The 23,148-nt window shown below is 47.6% G+C and overlaps 4 protein-coding genes across 5 annotated transcripts in view; 3 read left to right on the forward strand and 1 right to left on the reverse strand.

Moving 5' to 3' along the window:
- Positions 1 to 2,011: 2,011 nt before the first annotated feature.
- Positions 2,012 to 2,521, reverse strand: LOC122373679 (carbonic anhydrase 12-like). Its single transcript, XM_043351983.1, has one exon. It carries the CDS (start codon positions 2,519 to 2,521, stop codon positions 2,012 to 2,014), a length of 510 nt encoding a protein of 169 aa, XP_043207918.1.
- Positions 2,522 to 3,348: 827 nt separating this feature from the next.
- On the forward strand, positions 3,349 to 6,410 carry LOC122373673. The gene is made up of 2 exons (XM_043351967.1): positions 3,349 to 3,547; positions 4,072 to 6,410. The coding sequence occupies exons 1-2, from the start codon at positions 3,469 to 3,471 to the stop codon at positions 5,247 to 5,249; spliced, it is 1,257 nt and encodes a 418-aa protein (XP_043207902.1). The 5' UTR covers positions 3,349 to 3,468; the 3' UTR covers positions 5,250 to 6,410.
- An 814-nt stretch (positions 6,411 to 7,224) lies between these two features.
- LOC122373675 lies at positions 7,225 to 8,445 on the forward strand. The gene is made up of 2 exons (XM_043351976.1): positions 7,225 to 7,463; positions 7,950 to 8,445. The coding sequence occupies exon 2, from the start codon at positions 7,967 to 7,969 to the stop codon at positions 8,348 to 8,350; it is 384 nt and encodes a 127-aa protein (XP_043207911.1). The 5' UTR covers positions 7,225 to 7,463; positions 7,950 to 7,966; the 3' UTR covers positions 8,351 to 8,445.
- Positions 8,446 to 11,865: 3,420 nt separating this feature from the next.
- LOC122373669 (B-box type zinc finger protein ncl-1-like) overlaps positions 11,866 to 23,148 on the forward strand; it is a 28,567-nt gene continuing 17,284 nt past the window's right edge. Inside the window, exons 1-2 of one of the 2 annotated variants that reach the window (XM_043351960.1) lie at positions 11,950 to 11,973; positions 19,305 to 19,477. The gene's annotated coding sequence lies outside the window, so the exon portion shown is untranslated. Of the gene's footprint in view, positions 11,925 to 11,949; positions 11,974 to 19,304; positions 19,478 to 23,148 lie in introns of those variants that run through there. The other variant, XM_043351961.1, reaches the window with a different exon arrangement.

A 23,148-nucleotide genomic window follows, 5' to 3' on the forward strand; every position in this document is an offset into this window, starting at 1 on the left:
GCTGCCGCCCGACCAAAATTAAATGTTCCTGTTTTGTACTTTATGTACTTATCTCAATCTTTGGCTTCATTGTTGCAGCTGGGCGTCTAGAAAAAAACGGTAGTGAGCATTGCAAAAAACCGGTGGGTAGTGGTCGTCTAAGGGTGGATACAGCTGTGAAATTTCGGCGCAGGTGAATACCTTCTAGTTACTGGCTCCTGAATGTGTTTGCGACTTATATCTAGTTATGTGAGTTTTTTATCGAAGAAAATATTTATATCCATAGTACAGTCCACAGCAAAAGTAATGTGCGGTTTCAGTCATGGGTATGTTCTGTTTCTGAAGCTTAGGAACGATTAGCCTGACTACAATGAAAGTTTGAATGTAGCTTACATGTATCGTCACCCTTGACGCTGCAACTCTATCTATTGACGTCTTCTTTTCGATCACCCCGTATTAAAAAATCGCCAGTCAAAGCCATCCGTAGCGATTGGTAAAACCGCACAATGCACATTACTTTAGCGGTGGGCTGTACCTACCAACTACGCACTCCACCGGAAGATAATGGCCTCCATGATGTGAACGGCCTTGACGTGAACCTAACATGCGTTGTCATTGCTAAAGCAGGTCAAAAAAGACATTTGCTTTACAATGAGCGCCGGATTTCGCACGAATTATGTGAACTGTCAGTTGTAGGTATAACTCGTACGATAAGGTCATGCAAATGTCAAAGTCATGGTGCACACTGCACACGTACCTAATTGATGCCCGTCATTTGGACTATTACATAACCGAATGCGGAAGCATTTTGATTAGATGAATTTGCTGGCGCAGCTTTCTACAAATCTTGCATATCGGAGACCTTTTTTACCACGGGCATCCCCGAACCGCTGTTGTTTCTTAGCTCCCTGCACATTTGGTGCAGCTGGGCATGCGTGTGAGGAAGCTGCCCGCTCTGATTGTGTTGGGTGTCCTTTATGTTCATGGTCTAAAATCGACACCGGCTGCTTATAATTCAAACGAATCTCAATTTCATTTGGAGCTTGAGATATCCGATTTTGCATATGAAATCGTACAGTATGACTTATGAGTTTGACTTATTCAAACTAAGGCCTTAAAAGGTGTTGTTCGCTAGACTTTTCTCATAGCGGCAGACGCGTTCTCAAACAAAGAGCGACACCCACGTCAAACACAGCGACACTTGCGTCTGTTCAGAGGTCGATGCATGATCCGACTGAGCTCTACTAATCCCTTAACAGTGGCAGATGCGTCATCGGACCAAAGATGCGCTGTGGTGCTCCTATGGAGAGGTGATAGTGACAGACGTCAACGGCACATCGGGGAACATCCGTTGGGACTCGCCTTATCTTCACCCGGGATCCTACTCTCGTCAAGGAGCTGGTTAAAGAAGATAGCCTCGAAGTGGCTGATTGCAGTGACAGGCAACTGATGTGTTTTATCTAGTTCAAGTGTATTATCGCTGTATGATACATAGGGGCATTCAAGCAGTAACTTTAAATGCGTGCACGGCAGATATCATTTTTCACTCAGTGCAATTGTAATGGTAAATATATGGTCGGTGACAAGAGGGCAGTGAAATGAGTGACAAATGGCAAATACTCATGTCAATGCCGCCGCACTGCAGTATGGCGAACGGCGTCAGTTTATCGGCACGATAGCCAATTCCTGAGAAAGCTGCGATCGTACTTGCACAAAGCCCGGTTCCCCAGTTTGTGAAGCTTCCTCCAGTTGTTCTGGATTGTCTCCGTTCCGGCAGCGTTAGCTCTCAGGCTAGTGCGCAGCTGCTGCAGGAACGGGACTTCTACTGAGACTGGGTGGTCGTGTACTATCCAGGTGACGGCCGGACTGCACGGCGGGGTCGTCAGGCTGCCGTGGTAGCTGAAGAAGGTCCTCAGGGCGACTCGCAGCGGTCTCCGCAGCGGTCGCAGGTCGACCTGTCTGGTGACGGAGCTGCCCAGCTGCGACAGCTGCGGCAGGTCGCCGTCCAGACCCAGCGTCGGCAGGGACAGACTCAGCGCCGGGTGTCGACGTGCGCCAGCGCCGCCGACACGTTGCCGTACTGTTGGTTGAAGAAGACAAAGTGCGCCTCGGCCTGCTCGAAGGCGCCGTTCATCTTGTGCTCGGAGCCGCGGCCGCCGGCCGGGTCGTTCCAGTGTAGGTGCAGGTTGTCCAGGATGTACCGGCTGCTAAGGAGACCCGATCTGCTGCCCTTCAGCTGAACGGCCGGCTGGCCAGAGTCGTTTTCCAGCGTCACACTCAGTGTGCGGCCCGTGTTCGTCGCCGTCAGTCGTCCAGCTTTGAGACGTTTGGCGAACCTCACTCGCGGCCCTCTACCATAATACCAGAATCGGTCCTCTGTCGGCCTCAACTCCACTGGTGACTGCTGGTCTCCGCCGCACTGCGGGAACTCCTTCCACCACTTATCCTGCGCCCAGTACTTCCAACTGGGTTCCACGGGCGCGGCTCGGGCCGGCAGAGCCACCGACACCAGTACTGTCAGAGACAGGCAGAGCCGCGGCATGGTGCTGAGGGACGACTGTCGGCGGGCGGGTCGGACCCCACTTTATCCGACCAGCGGACGTGTCAGTGTGGGCGAGGACGGGTGAAGAGCTGTCACATTACGTTTATGGGCAGCGTGTACTGGCGTGGACGGCAGGCCGGTCCGCTGTTCAGGTGTCCCTATCGATTATTTCCGTGATACAACCTCTGCCATTAAACGAAGTCATTGCAATAATTTTTCATCAGCTACAGCCTACACATTTTCGAACAGTTGGTAGTATTTAGTAACAGTTGGCCTTCTCAGCGGTACGTACGTTTGAAAATTGTCTCAGTTCCGTAGCGTGTTTACCCCGCCTGTTTGCGTGCTCTGGGAGCGTCGCTCATCACTCGCTCTACATCCGGGAGGTGGGCGCCAGCCGTCTAGATAGGCCGCCAGCGCTGCAATCAGCGGGCAGCTATCTTTATAAGCCATCTCGCCTGTCGCGGATATGCAGAAGATAGCGCTCGATCGCGGTGCGTCATGCGTGTATCGTCGAACGGCCCTGTCGCGCACACCCACTCAGGACTCGTGACGTTTGCGCCCGTCACTCAAATGAAAGTGTGTTTGGTTCAGCGTTGTTCTCGGATCTATGAAAGTGAGATCAATTCGAGGTTATGTTGGAAAGGTCTAACGTGCACGTCAAAACCTCGTCCCCCATGTCCTGTTCCCTCGGCAGCCCCCCCCCCCCTCGCCCGCTGACCGCTGACATGCCGCAGCCGCCTGCTGACAGCGACTCTGTCACCGCTGACCCCTCGCCACCCCTCCTCCGCCCACCGGGATGCGATTCCGCTCATCGCGACGCTCAGATTATCATCATCGAGATCACGTGTGGCCTAGCGCTATCGAGCTCCGCCACGATAGCGTTCGGCGCGGCTCGGCCCGCTCGAGCGGCCGCTCCACAGGTGCCTGGGACGCGTCCCGCCGCAGCCATGGAGCACCGCCGCGTCACCATGTCGCCGCTGGTGATGGTGATGATGGTGGGATTGGTGGTGCCGTTCACCAATGCAGGTCAGTGCCCGGGATGATCTGTCGTGATGAGCGATAGTGTGAAACTTTGTCCAAGTGTGACCAGGTGTGAGGTCCATTGTGTGCTCCCGATCCTGACCCTATGGCTACCATTAACCTCCCGGATCATATAGGCATGCTTCTTTTTCGTGCTTCACTGTGAGGCTGTGTGTAAGCGCATTCATGACTTTTCTAACACTGCTGGAAAAGCTATGCAAGTAGGTACAACTGTTGGCTGTTCATTCGTTGTATGTCAGAGGAAACTCCATATCTGAAATGTCCCTCTTGGCTACCCAGTGTCTTACGTTTAGATTGATACGCCTTGCTGCTAGCAAGAGGCAAGAGTATCCCTTACACTATTGAAGTCCATTATATTGTTGTGTTTGTCGAAACCTGTGTTGGTCTGTCAAATATGTCAGTGGTAGTCTGTAGTTTTGTTATTTGTACCAATGTCTTCATGTACTGTCGGCGCCGAAAGTCAATGATCATCACTCTCCACTAACAACTATCTTGCATGTTTCCCTCAGCGGCGGCGGTGATGGCGACTCCGCTCGGCGCTACAGACTACCAAGCCGAAATCCTGGATCAGGTCAACATCATGGACCAGCTACTCAGCAACATGACTATCGAGCTGAGCAAAGCGACCCCAGATCCGACCGGGGCGCCACCGGACGAGGAGACGGAACCGGACGGGCCGGACAATCTGAAGCTAGACCACCCCATGGACACGCTGGAGCTCCTGCCGCACGGCAAGGCGTTCGACAAACGGAGCGCGCAGTGGCTTCCCGAGCTGCCCAAAACCCTGAACCTGCAGAGAGAAGAAAACCTCCAGTCGGAGACGAACGCGTGTCACAAGAACGACGTCAGCACGACCCTGAACGGTTCAGTTGCTGTGCTTGACCGTGTCTCTGCTAGAGAGTTCACCCCAGATGTCCTGGCCGACATGAAAGCACAGAATGATGCACTGGACACGTTCTTCACTAAATGTTCGCTGAGCGCTATGGACTACGCGGAAGCCCAGGAACTGCTCGGTTCCGTGGCAGCGACGGAGACGCACGTGACTGCGGCTAAGGCGGCGGCCACACCGGCCGAGGTGGGCCTAGAGGTTGGCTCTGCCTTCATGGTGGTGCTCATCACTCTCAGCTGCCTGATGGCGGTCGCCGCGATGGTCGGCCTGGCCGTGGTGGGCTACCGTTACGCCACCGTCACGGCCCGTCCCTCTGCGCGCCCCACCAAGGGCGGCGGCGGACCGACCATCCCGGCGGACAGGGTGCGCCCGGACGCCGGTCGGCCGAACCCGGCCTATGAGCCGGCCGACCCGCCCGGCAGTCTGCACCAGGCGCGCAACGAGCGCTGGCGACAGGACGGCGAGGTGACGCCGCACCGGCCGGCCGCTTCAAAGTCCACCTGGGGCCGCATCTGGGGCGGCGTGGTGCGCGACTACCAGCGTGCGCGCGACTCGTACGCCGAGCCGCGCCGCGCCTCGCCTCCGCCGCGCCGCGCCTCGCCTCCTCCGCGCCGAGCCTCGCCCCCTCCTCGCCGAGCCTCGCCGCCACCGCGCCGGGCCTCGCCCCCTCCTCGCCGAGCCTCGCCGCCACCGCGCCGCTACTCGCCGCCGCCGCAGCCGGAGAGTGGCGACAACTGGGCATACGGACCGTCCGGGCGCAACAAGTCGACCGACTCTCCGTTCGCCTCAGCCTGGTAGGAGTTCAGATCGATGTTCCATGTGTTCGGATGCTCTGTGGAGTTGTTACTCTGAGCTCCAGTTTGGGACAGGTCTGCTGCCCAGTGCGTGAGCGGCGCATGTAGCAGCTTGATGGACTGCCTGGGCTCAGGACAGGAGTAATACCAGTGTAATCTGGCAGGTCTCAGTGAGACTGGATGCGAGGATATCGAAGGCGATGTGAGGACTCAGGCGACGGTATATGGTGAAACGTGCTGGCTCACACTTCCAAGAAGGCAAGGATTGCAATATATGGAAGACTGTGCTTCGCCACTCCACGAAATTTTCAGCGGCACGACGTCTCTTGTGATTTGTGAGCGGTAATTTACTTCATAATGAGGATTCACGATGGGTGTGCAAGAATTTGTGTTCTAAAATTCCATCGCCGGTGTAGGTATATAGAGAGTTGACACTGCATATTTAAATGCCTAAGGCATGTGTAGCTTCTAGGATTGCATGTGGGTGACGATACCAGTCTATTGGCTCTTGGTGATAGACCTTCCAAGTAACTACGTAAGTTCAACTTTTGGCCGAAAATTAATTCCTTAATTTGTTAATTGCCGAGCACTTGAAGTATTTTCTCAACTGTTGCCTAGAAATATCATTGCTATTGTTTATTTTTCTTCTTGTTCTTGCTTTTCACCGCTTACTGGAGATTTTTATTAGTATTTGTATGCTGCCGCGAACGTGCATATTGCGCTACAGCGAAATGAATGCATACAAATGAGATTCTGTGAAATGTATATGTTAGTACGATTGAAAGCTCATCTTTTTTCAATTAATTAATGTTCCTGAATGAAGTCCTCGTTAAAACCCTCAGCTGGTGTGGCAGACAGCATCTGTGTTAGCTGGTGACAAATCCGAGTTCTATCAGATACGTGCGATCCGAAACATCCCGGCAGGGGGCGAGCCTCGGCAAGCCAGCCAATGGCGGCCCATGGTTGGCGATAGAGTACAGTAAATCAGACGTTGACTCTCCTCTCCTGTTTATAGCAGCGCTGCCAACCTACCCATGGTTGGAGCGGAACCTATTGTAATTGCGTAGGTAGACGTGACAAATCATGTGAAGATAAAGGTCTGTGTCCGTACCCCTGCGCGTATGGCGCTCTGACCACATTTTACCAAAATATATGAGGACCCTGATTATGTTTGATGAAGTTGGGATTTGTATGCTGGTCGAGACTTTATACCTTGTCTGGTTTATTCGCATTTCTCAGGCATCAGCTGCGGATTGTAAAACCTTTGCCTGCGCTGGGAAGCGCGTATCTTATCTACTCTGATTGGCATTGACGTAGTGTGGCCGAGCACTGATAGTAGTCCGATGAGATAAGGGTGTATCCGTGAAACTGTATTCGGATTTGGGAGACACTGACTGCCATGTGTCAATGAGAACGGCCGAGAAAAGACGCGAGCGGCTCATAGCCGCACTTAACTTTTACGTATGTCTTTATGACTTGTCAACGCCATACTGAAATTCACCTTTTGATCCTACCGGTAGAGTGACGCTGTCAGATGTACCGGAGGGTGACCGATATATCGGCCTGATTGGTTGTAAAAAGATGACACGTTTTCCGATAACCAGGTACGATCGTATTCTCAAACTTAGCTTTGGCGACCATCGGCATAACATCGCGAAAAAGGCTGTTCCCAGATCCTGGGTCGGTCACTGGTCTAGTGAAGTTTGAGTTAGGTACTGACGTCCAGTCATTTGCTTGTAATCTAAACAATTCAATCTTATGACATTTCTTCTTTACTGCTACCTAAGAAACAAAACTTTGAAAATGCTTGATAGCCTATCCAACATCGCAAACCGCTTGCCGATGCGAAGCCTAAGAACCAAGCCTATGTGCGGGATGTTTTCACAATTCCAAGTTGCCACTCAGCTCCCCTCGTCATCAAAACACTACATTCTTTCATCATTTGTTAATGACCGACTAGCTGAGTTTTCTCAGCTCGATGCATCCGTGCTTGCCGCTACAGCCCCGCCCTGCCCAGTGATTACCGAGGCGGCAGCGGGAGGTGCCTGTCTGGGAACTGTCACCTGGCCACTGTGACACGCAGCGTCGCTATCTCAGCTCGCCAGTGGCCAGTTCCCAGCGGCCTCACCTCCTCAAATGTGGCGCTGCCCACGGTGAGGTCGACACTAAGCAGTCTGAACCGCCCCGGAGCCGACCTCCGCCCGTCGCCGCACCACAGGTGAGCGCTCTGCGATTACCTGTCTGCGTTTGGAGGGTAAACGAAGGCAGGCCGGTCGGCTTTTGAAAACTTCTGGAGGACAGAGATCCGATATACGGATTATAGGATTAGCTGTAGGGTGGCCTGACGAGTGACGACGGCGACGGATGTGGTGTCGACGGTTCATTTATGGTGGTGCCCTCAAAATCGTGAGCCAATATTTCATCCAGCGCTTATTCTATATGATTCTTGGGGTGTCATGTTGAATGTTCTGATCCAAATTGTCTGTTCTTTTCCTACTCGACAGTGACTGTAGCATTGGATGCCATCTAACGTCGTTCTGCTGGCAGTGACATCTACAGCGATCTCGTATCGTCCCGTAGCTCGCCAAGTCACGCCCTCTGTGTGCCCTGTGTGACCTCTGCTGATTTGTGTGACCTCTGTCGCCCTGTGTGACCTCTGTCGCCCTGTATGACCTCTCTGTGACCTGTGTGCTGTTCTCTGCAGAACCTCCGTCCGCCGATATGAAGGTGACTCTGCTGCTGGTGGCGCTGATGGTGGCCTCTGCCGCGGCCGTGCCGGCGGCCTCCCAGCTCCAGGGCGTGCCGCCCATCATCGACGACCTGATCGCGCTGCTCATGTCCGTCATCGAGCACATCTACGAGTGGATCGTGGCGCACCTGTTGGGCGGCCAGCCGGCGCCGCTGGGCCGCGCCGAGCTGCGCGCCGCGCTGGCGCAGCAGGCGCCGCAGCTGCTGGCGCGCCTGCAGCAGCAGCTGGCCGTCAGCCGCGCCCAGCTGGCCGAGCTGCTGCGCGAGGCCGAGCAGGCGCTGGCGCGCGGCCAGGCGCCGCCGCCGCAGCTGCTCGGAGCTGTCACCGGCCTCCTCGCCGACGCACTGGCCGCCTGAGCTGCTCTCGACTGCACCTGCCTCCTTTAATGATATTTCGCCATCGACTGCTGTTTCAACGTGTCCAATAAATTTATATAAACTTTCCCAAGCTATGCTCGACTTTGACCAATGGTGCGGTTATAGGTATATCACGGTTCATTACAATTTCCATATGACTGGCTCCGAAACGTTACGAGGGTAATGCGTTGTAACTTGTAAGGTATTGCCTTATCACTCGGGGCAGCTGAATTTATGCAACGCTGCGTGACACATGGTTACAGCTTGAAACTATGCATGATGTGCAGCCATAACGGAGATCTACCCAAGAGCATAGAACTCCGATCTGTCGTCGTCCTGATGCCGCTAGCTGCTACTCCTGGCCGCTGCGTTTAAAGTTCGACCGATCACCTGCCTGATAGCGGCAACTGGAGAGCGAGCCCTAAACTGATGTCCGAAAGGCCCTCTGCCCCGTTCCGTACCCGAAGGTTGAGACTTTTGACTTTTCAATAGGAAAAATCCCTATTCTTTAGAATTGTGATTTGCTATTGAAAATATTACTGATTACTGATTAGTTCGTTCAAACCGATATTTTTTTCGTTCCACCCTCTTCCGTGCACAAACGTACACATAATAGTCATAGTGGCCCATAATGCCCTGCAGTGGTCCCAGCTAGGGCTGACTAGATGAAGAAACTGGAGAGACGTTGTTCTATATACCCTGGGAGAGACAGCCACTAAAGTTTATCCGATGTTCGATTGTTTTCATGCACTGCTGTGGGCGGAAGCGTTTGTTCCTCACTCCGTCTGCGTCCATCATTGTGCAATGAACACCCACGCAACCCTCTGAACTTCCGGCCCTGACTGACACTGAAACTGACATTCTTCTTTCGTCTCCTCACACTGTGGTCTCCTCAACATTTTCTGGTTATTTTCGCAGCGATATCGAGTCCGGACCATACGGAATAAGCATTTCAGAAGGATCAGTTGTCTATTGAGGATCTATTTCCGCACATTGTCTTGCTTATTGATTTATGACTTATTCAAAATGAGATTGATAATATATGTATAACTAGGTCACCCTCCCGCGCCTACCGGCGCTAATTGTAATCGTCGTTTGAACATCTATATAGAAATCCCTGCCCGTCCTGTCCAAAATCCCGTCCATAATGCCCCGCTTTCTCTCTCTCTCTCTCTCTTTCTCTCTCTCTCTCTCTCTCTCTCTCTCTCTCTCTCTCTCTCTCTCTCTCTCTCTCTCTCTCTCTCTCTTTCCTTTCCCTTTCTCACTCCCTCCCTGCCTCCATCCCTCTTCCCTCCCTCCTCTCCGCTCTCTGACTTTGTCGATCACTGATCCAATCGTATGCTTACTTACCCCTCCCCATCCGTTTCTCTCCCTCCTCTCCCCGTCTCCTTCATCGCACTTCTTCGCTCCCCCTCCCTCCCTCCCTCGATTTCCTCCCCTTCCCTCCACTCCCTCCTTCCCCTCCTCTCCCCTCCACTCCAATCCCCTCTTGGTACTGAAAAAAGTACTGGCTAGTGGCTTCTTCCCCGCCCGCGCCGCAGATACATATAAGTTTTTATGTCCCAGCTCAAGACGCTATACGTATATTGGTACGCTCGTAATGCTAAACATGATCGCTATTTTTTTTCAGTACTTTGTGGAATTCTGTAACTAACCTATCCCAAATCTGAGTGACTCGCCCCGACCCTCCCCCGCCTTCCTCCCTCTGCACCCCCCCCCCCGACCCACCACTCACGATCGGTACCTAATGTTTTCAGTGCTAAAGATATAATTATGCCTGCTCTGTTTCCGTCTCCGTCTTCCCTTTCTGCCTTTGTCTCTGTATCTGTCTCGTCTCGGATTCCATCCCCATCTCCGTCCCAGTTCCCGTCCCAGCTCCAATTCCCGCTCCCGCTCCCGCTCTCTTTCTCCGTCCCCGTCTTCATCCCCCTCCCGCTGACCGCTTCATCTCCGTCTCCGCCTCTGTCTCTGTCTCGTCTCTGTCTCTGTCTCTGTATCTGTCTGGTCTCCGATTCCGTCGCCGCCTCCGTCCCCGTTCCCGCGCTCCCGCTCCCGCTCTCTTTGTCTCCGTCTCCGTCCCTGCTCCTCCACTGGCCGCTACATCTCCGTCTCCGTCTTCGTCTCCGTCTTGTCCCCGTGCCCTTCCCTGTGCCCTTCACCGTCCCCACTAAACATAATCGATAATCTTGTCAGTATTTTGTGGAATTCTGTAACCAACCTATCCCAAATCTAGGTACCTCGCCGCCCCCCCCCCCCCCCCCCCGCCCGCCACTCAGGATCGGTAATGTAGTTATTCGTAGCGGCCGAGTGCTGCAACAAAGCTGTAAGCGCATTTTAAAAACGTCTTTCGGCTCCATCCTCTGTACTTGTTCTCTCATCGACTCAATCATTTGCTCACTTACCCTTCCTTCTCTCCCTCCATCATTTCTTTATCCATCCATCCACCATTTACCTACCCCCCCCCCCCTCCCATGTCTGTATCATGCCGCATTTCCGCTGTCCGGCAGGGGCCGCTCTGACGGCACCGCAGTTACCGCACCAATCCCTCCGCCCGCACGCCCCACACTGCGCCGCCGCTGCGCCGGCCGGCGGCCGCGGCCGGTCGGTCACGTGGGGACCGCAGCGACCTCTACGGGGTCGCGACCCTAGCGGCCGGGTACTGTAACTAAAGATGTAAGTACGTTTTAAAAACATCCCGAGCTGGAATCGAACCAGCGACGCATTCCATAGAAGTCTAACACTCTACCAAATGAGCTATCTAGGACGCAAACATCAACGCTTTGAATAACCCGCGGTACTCTGCACGGGTTGATGACATGGTCTGGTGCGTATTGTGGCGTTTTACGGCGAAGTGGTTGGGAGTAAATTTGGTTTTAAATGAAGGTTATACGCCATGTTTCTTGACCAAATTTTCAGAACAAGAGGGCAAAAGCAAGACAGTACGCTGGAATTGGTTGCCCAGCGGCGACATGCACGTTTTATGATTGGCGATCGCCGGTCGTGTGAGCTGACGTCACGCAGACAGTCAGCGCCATCTCTGGAGCGTCGGGCGACATAGTCGAGGGGCCGAGTTTGGCTATTTGGGGGGTGCAAATGCGATTAAAAATGTGCCGCGCACATAGCCACGATCGAGAGCTGTCGATTGGTGGTTGAATCGTGTCTGTAGGTGGTGTGGTTTGGGCGGTTATCGCAAAAAACTGAAACGCTTCACGTATTATTTATTGTCGATGGGCTAAAACGAAAATAAATGCTGAAAAATGCAGCGGGTGAATGTGTAGTTATTACACGGAGTACAGCGTATGTTCATTTGCATGCGGCTTCTTCCATCGATTCTAGTTTGAAATTATCCCAGATTTCTAGTACAATTATCCTATTCCATTCCAGGTGCAAAGAAAAAAATATTTTTAAATCTGAATTTACGATATTCGCACTAACTGAAATAATTCAAAATACTAGAAAATATTTTGTTGTAGCTTGATTTCCTAAAAGTGAATAATTTGCTAAACTAGATATTTCTTTTGCCAGATTTATCACACTTCCGGATACAAACAACACGCAGGTGTTGGTTGAATGGGTGAGGGCCCTAGAGAAAAAACCATTAGCAATGGTCTAATGGTCTAATGGTCTATATGGAAATTGAAACCCTAATGGTCTAATGGTTTGTAGTGGTCTAATGGTCTGATGGTCAGATGGGCTAATGGTCTAATGGTTTCTTATGGCCTAATGGTCTGATGGTCTAATGGTCTGATGGTCTAATGGGCTAGTGGTCTAATGGTCTAATGGTTTCTTATGGCCTAATGGTTTCTTATGGTCTAATGGTTTCTTATGGTATGATCACCATACCATAAGAAACCATTAGACCATAAGAAACCATTAGGCCATAAGAAACCATTAGACATGTTTTCTGATGGTCTATGGGTTACCAATGGTCAATGGTAACAATGGTTTCTGGTGGTATCTTGTTAAAACATTCATATGGTGCAGATCCGATCTATTAACATTGGCATTCCACATGGTAATACATGACATAACGGTCCCCGACTCCCCAGCATTCATTTTTCTCTGCCATGTCAGTCGGTGACACACCAGGGAAATAAGCTAAAATTAGAGCGCTCTATTTATTGCTCCCGCTACTTCGCCGTCTCCCATAGGGTCCTGTGTTGAGCTGGTGTCGAGGCTCTAAAAATGACGCCGATTTTTGCACCCTTCTCACGAAAACCGCTCGGACCGCCTGGAAACTAATTGTTCCGCTCTAAAAATTTCATGATCGACGGGAAAATGAATGAGGAAAAGATTGGTCCTGAAATAATTCTGAACTCCCTGTAGAACATATCAAAATATGGCTGCAAACTAGGAGCATGTCAAAATCGACAAAACAATACAAATAAACTTACCGGGATTTTTTTATTTTCCATGCATCTCTGTATGAAATCAGTCGGTTTTTCGGAAAGATAATCTTCTGTTTAATAAATAACTCCACAATTGCAATCGAGAGAAAAAAACATTTCTGCTGTGACGGCAATTTTGGCATTGTGCCAGTAGTGTGGCGTGCGCGGTGCTGCGTGGTCGTCGGGACGAAGTTGTGAGTATTTTCGGTGTTTTAAATGGTTGATGGCCATTTGAACCAGCTTTATATTATTTCCTACAAATTTTTGCATCAAATTATTGCTTTGAAAGACCATTGAAACCCCTTATCTCTTCATGAAACACGATCATATTTATCGTCGACGAAAATGGCGCGGGACCCCATGTGCGTTCCGATCGAAATAAATCGTAAATTAAATAATATTCGATGATAAGTATCATATTCTAGTGGCACATTTTCATAAAATAAGGCATAAACTTTGCAAGGAAGTCAACATTGGATAATTGGATTCTTATTTTGCTCACATATCCTTGTGTAATCAAATGGCTCAATTGTTAGATGAATGTAAGCATATGTTTTGGCTTGATGTTTGCTGTGAAATCACCCAGCCACTTGCTGGTTGAGTGGTTTTTGATAATTACCTGATAATCATTTCTCCTTTTCCTTAAAAGAAACTAAAATTATTTTCAAAGTAATCCATTTTTAGGAAAGGCGGCTTGCTCATTGACATTTCATGTTCTTGTTTTGTTATTGCTGGCAGTATTTTGATACAATGATGCAATATGAATTTTTTGCAATAATAAAACCTAAGACAAACCTAGTTAATGCGTCAATCAAACACCCAACAGAAAGATTGTGAGTCCTTGTGACGTGAAGTAGAACATTCTATGAATGTGTTATATAGAATATGCCAAATTTTAAATTAATTTATTATTTGATACTGATAGCTGAGCATGTGAATTATGCTACAATATAATTTCATTTTCTGGTTTTGAAATAGCCGGCAGTATTTTATTTCAACAAATGTAATATACATGGAATACATGTTGTTATGTTATGTTAAAAGTTTAATAACAGCAAACAGAAGGGCCTGTTTCAGCAGATAATGTTTGTACCTTATGCATTACCTTTCTTTTCTGCAGGACCATGCTTCCGCTGGGTGGTCGACATTTGCCTCCTGAAGAAGTTGAGCAACATGAAGACCACCAGATGAGGTGTCTGCAGTTCATGTGGAACTCTGCAGACTACAAGTGTTATGCCAACCACAACCAAAGTGCTGTGATCATGGAGGCATGAACCTCATGACAACACTTCAGATTTGCAGTTGTACCAAAGTGTGATTCAAACCACCTGTGGCATCTCACTCAATGTGTGAACAGTGTGATCATTGTGCAGTGTTCAGCTGCAACTAAGACATTTATTAGTGACTTGTTTTGCAATTAGCCACCAGAAACATTTTTGGGCTGGCTGCTGTAATTTGTTGTGCACTGCGCAATAGTGGTAGTGTTTTGTCACTTGTCAAGTTGTCAGTTGTGCATGTTGCATGTTTCTCTTCCCTCGGCCCTCATTATCAGTTAAGTGGTGAATTGGCATCACTCAGTCTCCCCAGATCTCCATTGACTGTCTGTCAACCACCTAACTTGAGATGGTATTTGCTAATAGTGTCAGAAAAGAAGTGATGGTAGACATTTTTAGGAATATGAGCTCCGTTTCATGCGTGTTGCAGTGGTCATTTTGTCACTTGTCCCATAGTGTAATAAATGGAAACTGTTGTTCCCTTTTCAAGGTACTCGCGGATGCAGAAAGCGTTGGGCCTAATTATTAAACGCACCCTTCTATCAGCGACGCACGAAATCGACAAATATCATCCTTTTTAGAGCAGGAGGAAACGAAAACTTGTGAACATAGCTGTACCTACAACAGTGCATAAGGAATTGGAATTCTGGGAGTTTTTGAAATTCGGAGAAACTCAAGTTGTCGACAGGTATGCCCCCTTGTACGTCAAAGACCGCCTAAAAAACAAACGTCTACAAATGAAGGCAGTATGTTCGTTGTAATTGCAGCAGCCTAGCAACATGCATTGCGGTCCGATGGCGAATTACACTCGTGCTTAAAAACTATGCCGGTAACTGCCAACGTACTTAGGTCGTAGGTGAGGAGAGGAAGGGTTATATCAAATGTCAACATCAAAGAAATGGCTTCATCTGAGCCGTGCCTATTGTACATAATTCAACCAATCTATGCATTTCGTTTCTTGCAATCTACTCATGCTTTCACTCCAGCTTCAGAGTAATCAACCCATATTGTACGTCTTAAGATATTGATTTCTATGGCAGTTCGCAATTGCTAGCCACGTCTCACCTCAGTTTGGTGGCCCCGCATCGGCCCACTCGGCCGCGCTCGGACGCTCTAAAATTGACTTGCGGAGGAGGTTGGTGGCTTTTATTTTAGCTTCTCCGCTGACTGCGGGGAGCGCCGTCGCCGAGGTAGGAGCAATAATTAGCTTAAGTTTGGGACTAATTTCCACGCTTAATTAACATTTTAATGTTATTTTAATTAATTCATGTTAATCTTTGACGCATTCTCTTTCTATTGATACCATCCACCGGTCTGAGAAGTACTGCCTTGCTGCGTAAGGGCCGATAAAAGATCACGCTTTTAGGGGTATCTCTTCAACATGGGGCAGGAGCAACAAATAGAGCGCTCTAATTTTAGCTTATTTCCCTGGTATGTCACCAACTGATGTTCGGTCCCATGTATGTATATAGGCACGGATCTTTTTCAGCCGTGTATATTTTCACATTTGGAGCCTTGTCTTTTTTCCAATGAAGGTCTAGGAATTTTGTTTCATTATGAAGCGGGATCATTTTCAGTGTATGCTCCGCCTGTGTCTTCTGCCCAACGCTTCATCATCTGTGTCCGTAGTTAACCTGTAACAAAAGTGCACCTTAACATGGTTGTCTTACTTATTGCTAGTTGATCTTTAAATGTTTTTTTTATACTTTTTTTTATACTTTTGATTATTTGATCATTAGTTGAAATTTTTAATCTTCTATAAATAGGAGAACTGGTAAATGCACAGGGTGGCTCACGTAAAACACCTGATTTGAGGCTTGAATAACTTCCTTCAGTGTTAATTAAATTGGAAGATATTTTCACACAATGTAGGTGCACATGTTGAGGATTATATTCATCTAATTTTCAGACAAATCCATTCACGTTCAGCTCAGTTGTGCATCTCGACGTGACCCCATCGTTTTCAGTAACTTTCTTGAGGCGCTCGTGGTATGCCAGCGTATATTCCCTGCGCATCTCGACGGTGATCCCTGCAAAGGCGGCGATCTAACCCGACCTTACAAGTTACAACTCCAGAATGCTCGCCGACCACGTCACGTATACCTTCGAGTTCATAAACCCCTATATTAGAAAATCACATGGGGTGAGGTCGGACTTTACTTAACCTGCCCTGGCTCTACCCTGGTTACCGCGCTTGCCCAATCTGCTTTGCCGAATCTGCCCTGCCCCAGCCCATCGCGCCCGACCGACCTCACCCCTCGTGACTTTTTCATGTAGGGGTTTGTGGAGTCGAAGGTATACGTGACGTGGTCAGCGAACATTCTGGAGTTGTAAGGTCGGGCTAGAGCCGCCTTCCCAGGGATCGCCGTCGATCAGATGCGCAACTGCAAGGAAGCCGCGCTGGCATTCCACGAGCGCCTCGAGAAAGTTACTGAAAACGATGGGGTCACGTCAAGATGCACAACTGAGCTGAAAGTGAATGGATTTGTTTGAAAATTGGATGAATAATCCCAAACAAGCACCTACATCGCGTGAAAAAAGCTTCAATTTTAAAGTCTCACGCGAATTTTCATACGGCCTGTAACATATGCACAATGTACAGTCTGTCTTAAAAGTACCGCGCAAAGTGACGGTGGATCCACCATGCCTGACCGAGGAAGGGCCTATTAAATTTGAGTCACCGAAGCAGTTCACATCCTCGTCCATTCCCTAGGTCAATTGGTTCGGTGACTTTCAAATTATAGTGCTATAATTGCCTGCTCAGGCCCTACCTCAGTCAGGCTTGATGGATCCACCGTCACTTTGCGCGGTACTTTTAAGACAGACTGTACCTATATTAGGCACATTAAACATTACTTACTTCTCAGTTCTGATGGCAATTTTTTTGGGGGGTGAGCCTTTGCTTCGTCTCACACCCTTGAATCCGGTTCCAAGTAGGTGTGCAGGTGACTGACCGGTCTGCTCTTCCCCCTCCTCTCGGTTCTCGTGGCGCTTCCTCTCCTGCTGGCGGTGGGTCTCTCGGGTCTCTCTACGACCTCACGGCGACGCTCAGCGTTCCGCAACGCTTCGGCCTCTCGCCGCGCCTGCGCTAGCCCTTTACGGCGATGGCGCTGGGCAACGGCGTTCGCATCCCGAGTCCTTTTGGCCCGCACAGAGAGGCATCTCCAAACATTCTCACGCACACAAAGTAAACACACTTTAACTACAAAGCACTACATAATTAATAACACTTATGGCGGTAAAAAACGGCGGAATCTTTCTCGGGTAACACCGTTTCACCGATCATTAAAGCAGCACAGAAGGACGCGAATTGTAAACAAAAATTTCACAAGCGGCAAATAAAACTGAAAAGATTTGCCCATTGTTGCTATTCATTCTTTATTATTCCTTAAGCATCCTCGGAATTAGGCGAGTTGTGTTCTTTAACACACTGGTTCCTCTGAATCAGGTGATTTATTGGTGAGTTACTGACAATGATGTTTCATGATCTCCCAGGCAGGAAAACCGCATAAGTTACCGCAAAACGCGGTATGCGGGCGCGGCATTCGAATAACCGTAAAAAAATGGAGAAAATGCTTCTAAAATACTAATAGGTCAATAATAGGTCAATGATATAATAGGCCAGTTATATAATAAAATACTAATACACGTAGTTCAAAGGTCAGGTCACCAGAGGTCATCAGAAGATCAAATTTTACCATTTCTTAACAAATTTTGACAAACCGGAGCAGAACTCGGGAGCCAATAAAGCCTGCAACGCCGCAGGAAAACGCATTCGATAGCTCTTTTCGAGTAGGTAGTAGAGATGTCAATCGGATACCAACTTTTTGGTATACCGATACCAAACCGATGATACCAACTTGGTATTTGGTATTTCAATCGTACTCAGTAATGTGTTTGGTATTTTGTTGGTATCATAAGCCCTCACTAACGTATAAGAGGCTAAGAAATCGGTAAAAAGTTGGTATTTCCCTCAGTTTCCCAAGTTGGTTTGGTTTCGGTATTTCCCCATGGTTTTGGTTGGTGTTTGGTATCGGTATTCCGATTTTCCGTAATTAACATCACTAGTAGAGTAGGAGTAAAGTAATCTTGGGCGGTGCCGCAGAGGCCCAGCAGCCGCCGGGTTAACCCTCTTTCTGGAATGTGTCCTCAGATCTGAACTAAATGAAGGCTCCAGAGGGCAAAAGTTCTAAAATAGCTATCTTTATGAAAAATGTGTTCTTTCATAACTTTTCACTCAAGGAAGGCACATTTATTTTGCCAGCATCGTATTCATCTCGACGAGATGCATCGAAATAACTCGAAGTTGACATTGAAAGGTCATTTTAAAAATTTGACAAAGTCAAGGTCATGACCTTACTGGAAGGTCATGTTGCATTAGCAGTCGATCCTTATCGTCATGCTGAACACATCTGTATGAGGGATTTTAATCGATATAGCATGTCTCTATCTCTGAAAAGGTTGCAAAATTGACCTGACCATAGGTCACAGATAGCAGAATTCCGAGATATTCATTTTATGCCTGCTGATACCCTTAAATCCAACTCTGAAAGTTTCAAAGCGATCGTTCAGTCCGCTGTCGATGCAGCACTCCTTACATAATAAAGCACAGTTAGAGTTTGACAACATATTCAAGATCTATAAAAAGCCATTACAGGACCATTAAAAACCATTAGAACACCATTAGACCATCACAATTTTGAAATCATCATAAATGAAAAGATGCCGTCAGAACACCAACAGAAACCATAAGAATACCCGTTTGGAGCCCAAAATCAAAGCTATTGAAAACCATTGGAAACCATTAGACCACCAAGTATACCATTTGAAACCATTAGCGACCATCAGAAATCATAACAATACCATTAGAGACCATTAGACCATTAGACCATCAGATCGAATTCCATTAGAAACCATCAAACACCATCGGAGACCATTAGAAACCATTAGAGACCATTAGAGTACCATCAAATTCCATTAGAAAACCATCAGAAACCATTAGACCATTAGACCATCAGATCAAATTCCATTAGAAACCATCAAACACCATTGGAGACCATTAGAAACCATTAGGACACCATTAGAGACCATTAGAGCACCATCAATTTCCATCAGAAAACCATCAGAAACCATTAGAATACCATTAGAGACCATCAAAAACCATTAGAGACCATTCAAAACCATTAGAAACCATTAGAAACCATTAGAAAATCCTAATGGTTTCTAATGTTTTTTTCTCTAGGGGGAAAACGCTAAACTTATTAAATTTTGACTGCCACTTTACTGAAACAGTTGTCTATGTATGCTATTTACAGCTAATATTAGTGCCATTGTGTGTGATTCGTATTATCGCTATTTTCTCTGGGAACTTGAAGGAAAGGCAGCCAAATATATGTGGCATTTTGGCGTGGATGGCCTTGGACGAAATCTTTTGCTTCAAGCTTTCGAGCCTGCTCATTTGAGGTGTAAGTATAGCATCAATATATTTGCGATAACCTTGACTTCAATTTTATACAAATGTTTGATGAATGTTGTGGATGTATTTCTGAATATAGAAGAAAATTAACTGACCACCATTATCGTTACGATGGCCTCTCCGACCCCATTGTCCGTAATTGCTGCCAAATCAAAATGTGATTGCTTGTTTCACAATTATGCATGTTAGAATTTATTGCTTTTCATCATATTCATGCTACACATGTGCTATTATATTGTAGCATTTATTTGTATTGATCCATCAGATTGTTGAAAGCTTTGAAAGGGCATGGATGATAGATGTGAGGATTAAGATTGGGCCATCATATAGCAGGTGTCTCACATGCTGCCACTGCCATGTGACAGCAGTCCACTGACATGGTTACGTCAGTTAGCCTGACTGATGTCACATAAGCTGTTTTTTTTTTGCTGTTATTGCAAAATTGTCAACATTTGACAACAATATCAGCTGCTTTAAGCTTTTCTGTTGATTTAGCTGGCCTCATTACATGGGTATCAAATAGCATAACTCATGCCTTACCTAGTTACCTTCATTCCCCCAGCTACATAGGCTGGTAAATTCTCCCAGGCCTTCTACCTTCCAGTCATAATTGGGACAGATATTCTAGGATTGTGTGGGTGATATGAATTCATAAGCCTGGAGTAGGTTAACCCGCGCCCTGCTGGGGGTCCTGGATTTCCACGCCCTGCTGGGGGGGGGGTGTTTGAACACCCCCCCTTGTAACTCGGCTCCTGGGCCACGTAGCGATACGCGGAAGGCGGCGTTCGAAAGAGCGTAAAAAATAATGACGAAATCACTTCGGTCAATTTTTTGGTCAGGTCAAAGGTCAGGTCACCAGGGGTCATTGAAGGCAAAATTTCGCCGATTTCCAGGTCGAACGTCGAAAATTTCCAAGAAGCCAGCGCATAACTCGGGAACCAATAGAGCTACAGCGCCGGGGAAAAGCGCATTCGATAGCCCTATTAACGCCCTTTCTGAGTAAATTTCTCAGATTTGACCTAACGTCAACGGTTTTGCCTGCAGGGGGCAAAAACTGCAAAAATAGCCGATTTTTTGGAAACAGTTTTTCTGCAATAACTTTTGACCCAAGCCTTGTACGAGCTTACTTTTACCGGCATCGTGTTCCTCTCGTCAAGACGCATCGAATGAACTATAACTTGACCTTGAAAGGTCAACTTGAAAATTTGACCTCAGGTCAAGGTCATGACCTGACCGGAAAGGGTCATGTTGCATATCAGTCGATCCGTATCGTCGAGCTGAACACATCTAAGGCGTTTTCATCGCTCTAGCATGCCTCTATCAAAAGTTATTTGCGAAAAACTGTTAGATACCATTTGTGACCTAAGATGACCTCAGGGCATAAAGAAGGGTCACGGACACCATTTTTAAGTTCAGTGTGTCTAAACCACTTGTAATGCGGTGTTTGGGAGTGTTTATAATGTCTTTCATCCAAAAGAGGCGCATTTCAATTTTCTCCCATTGACTTATAATGGGGAGGTCGCAAAATTGACCTGACCTTAGGTCATCGATATCAAAATTCTGAGATATACATTTTGTACATGCTATTGCTCTTAGCAATCGCTGAAAGTTTCAAAGCGATCGGTCACTCGGTGTAGCTATGACAGACATTGAAAGTTTTTATGAGGTGAGGTCACTTCAAGTGACCTGGTGACCTGACCTTGAATGACCTTGGTCTGAAATTTTCACAACATGTGTAGAATTGATGTATGATAAGGTGTACCAAAAACGGCGGCGCTCCGCGCCGCCGTTTTTGAGATATTCGCGAAAAACCACAAGGGGGGGGGGTGTTCAAACACCCCCCCCCCCAGCAGGGCGCGGGTTAATAAAACAGTTTGGATCTTGATATAAATATCAAACTAATTGTTACAATTAAATATAATTAAAGATCTTATTTGTGTCAACTAGCTCATCATTTACATTATCTGAATTATAATTTTTCATGTCTAGTCAGCATTAAAATTTGTCTTAAACTAAGATCATTTTCATCAGTGTTTTGATCCACTATAGCAAATACTGCTGAGTGCTGACACCATGGAAGTTGCTGCAAACAGGCTTGTGAAGTCAGTTCATTCAGAGTATTATTTCACAGATAACTGTTTCTGGATAAGACAACTTATCCAGCCAGTTGTGTTCTGTGATTAGCCTTTTCTTACCTACAAGTTCTAGCCTTTTGTACATACCCTCCTACCTTATAACTAGATTGCATGAATTTGCAATCTAATTATATGGTGGGAGCAAAAATGCAAAGAATACCTATGTGTTGGTGGACCTTTGGCTCAGCAAGACATTATCTGCTTGGTGGGTGCTGATTTTCAGTTTAAGCCATGGAACAAAGCATATGGAAGAGATTTAAAATACAATTAAAGTACTTGCATTTGTCATGCCTTGACATTAAATCTGTACGATTTTCAGATAACCATTAGATTTTAAATTCTTTACTCTGTTCCATATCAATATTGTGGTCAAAGTGCACTGCTGAAAGCAGTGCGTGATTTCTGTATATACAGCTCTTGCATTCAAAGATGCAGAATATTGAATGGAGGAACGAACTGCCAAAGGAACCCTGACCACAAGCTTGATATGGAACAGACTATAGTTACCCATTCTTTACATAACAGGCAAAAAATTCTGCTGGTGGTTGTGTGTTTTGTATCTGGAAGTGGCATTCCTAGTCTGCTCGCCAGCTGGTTTTCGGGTAGCATTGGCTGATGTTCACAGTGAAGCCTTCATTGGCACTCAGCCAGCCAGACCACAGAAGTGGTGTTAGGTTGGGTGTACCGTTCATCGACTGCACAGCCTGCTGCAGCTGCTTCAGTTAGACATGTTTCAGCTCAGCTTTTTTTAGCTTGCTTTATATGATAGAGGAGCAGGGACGCAGTAATAATTGATTGTGTTTTAAGTTTTTCTCTTTCTTTGGCTGATAACCTGTGGTTGACTTTCAAAATCAATGAGTCCTTGGGCAGCACCTGCCACCTAGTGCCCGGTCAACTACACTAGCCCTGTCCACTCGCATTTCCCGTCTTCATAGACGATGCCAACTTGACCCATTTGCTTACTGCCAGTGGCTGCTTTTCTGTTTCCGTACCCATGAAGGCATCTTATCAAAGATTAAATCACTAGATGCAGTAAATTCAGGGATGCGGAGCCGTGGAAATTTCAGACAGCTCCGGGTCCGGCTCCAAGTGAAATAGCATGGCGGCTCCGGCTCCGAGTAAAATGGTCCGGCTCCGGCTCCGACTCAGTACATCCCTTATGCGATCAATTAAATACGGGTGGAAGAAATAAGGCGATTGGATTGGTGCACGTTGCTTCTGTATTTGCATAACAAGGCTATTTTCTCAACAGCACATGCGATCACCGAACAGGGTATATAAGGTGGCGAAATGTTATGGATATGTATTTTTCCCGGAAAGAAATACTCTCGGTCCATTGCACTGGCTTCAAAACAATGGCCGTCACCTGATGACCGGTCCTCAGGTTCTCGGGATGCAGCAGACGTGGGGAGGGAGGAGCAGACAGGAGGTTGATTGCGTACTGTGGGACACTGGGGATACGTATTCAGCTTCTTTCATCCACGTGATGGCCTATGACGTACCACATGTTTTACTGCCTTGTACG

The sequence above is a fragment of the Amphibalanus amphitrite genome, unplaced genomic scaffold (assembly GCF_019059575.1).
Source record: "Amphibalanus amphitrite isolate SeventyFive unplaced genomic scaffold, NRLGWU_Aamphi_draft 001533F_arrow, whole genome shotgun sequence".
Classification (NCBI taxonomy): domain Eukaryota; kingdom Metazoa; phylum Arthropoda; class Thecostraca; order Balanomorpha; family Balanidae; genus Amphibalanus; species Amphibalanus amphitrite.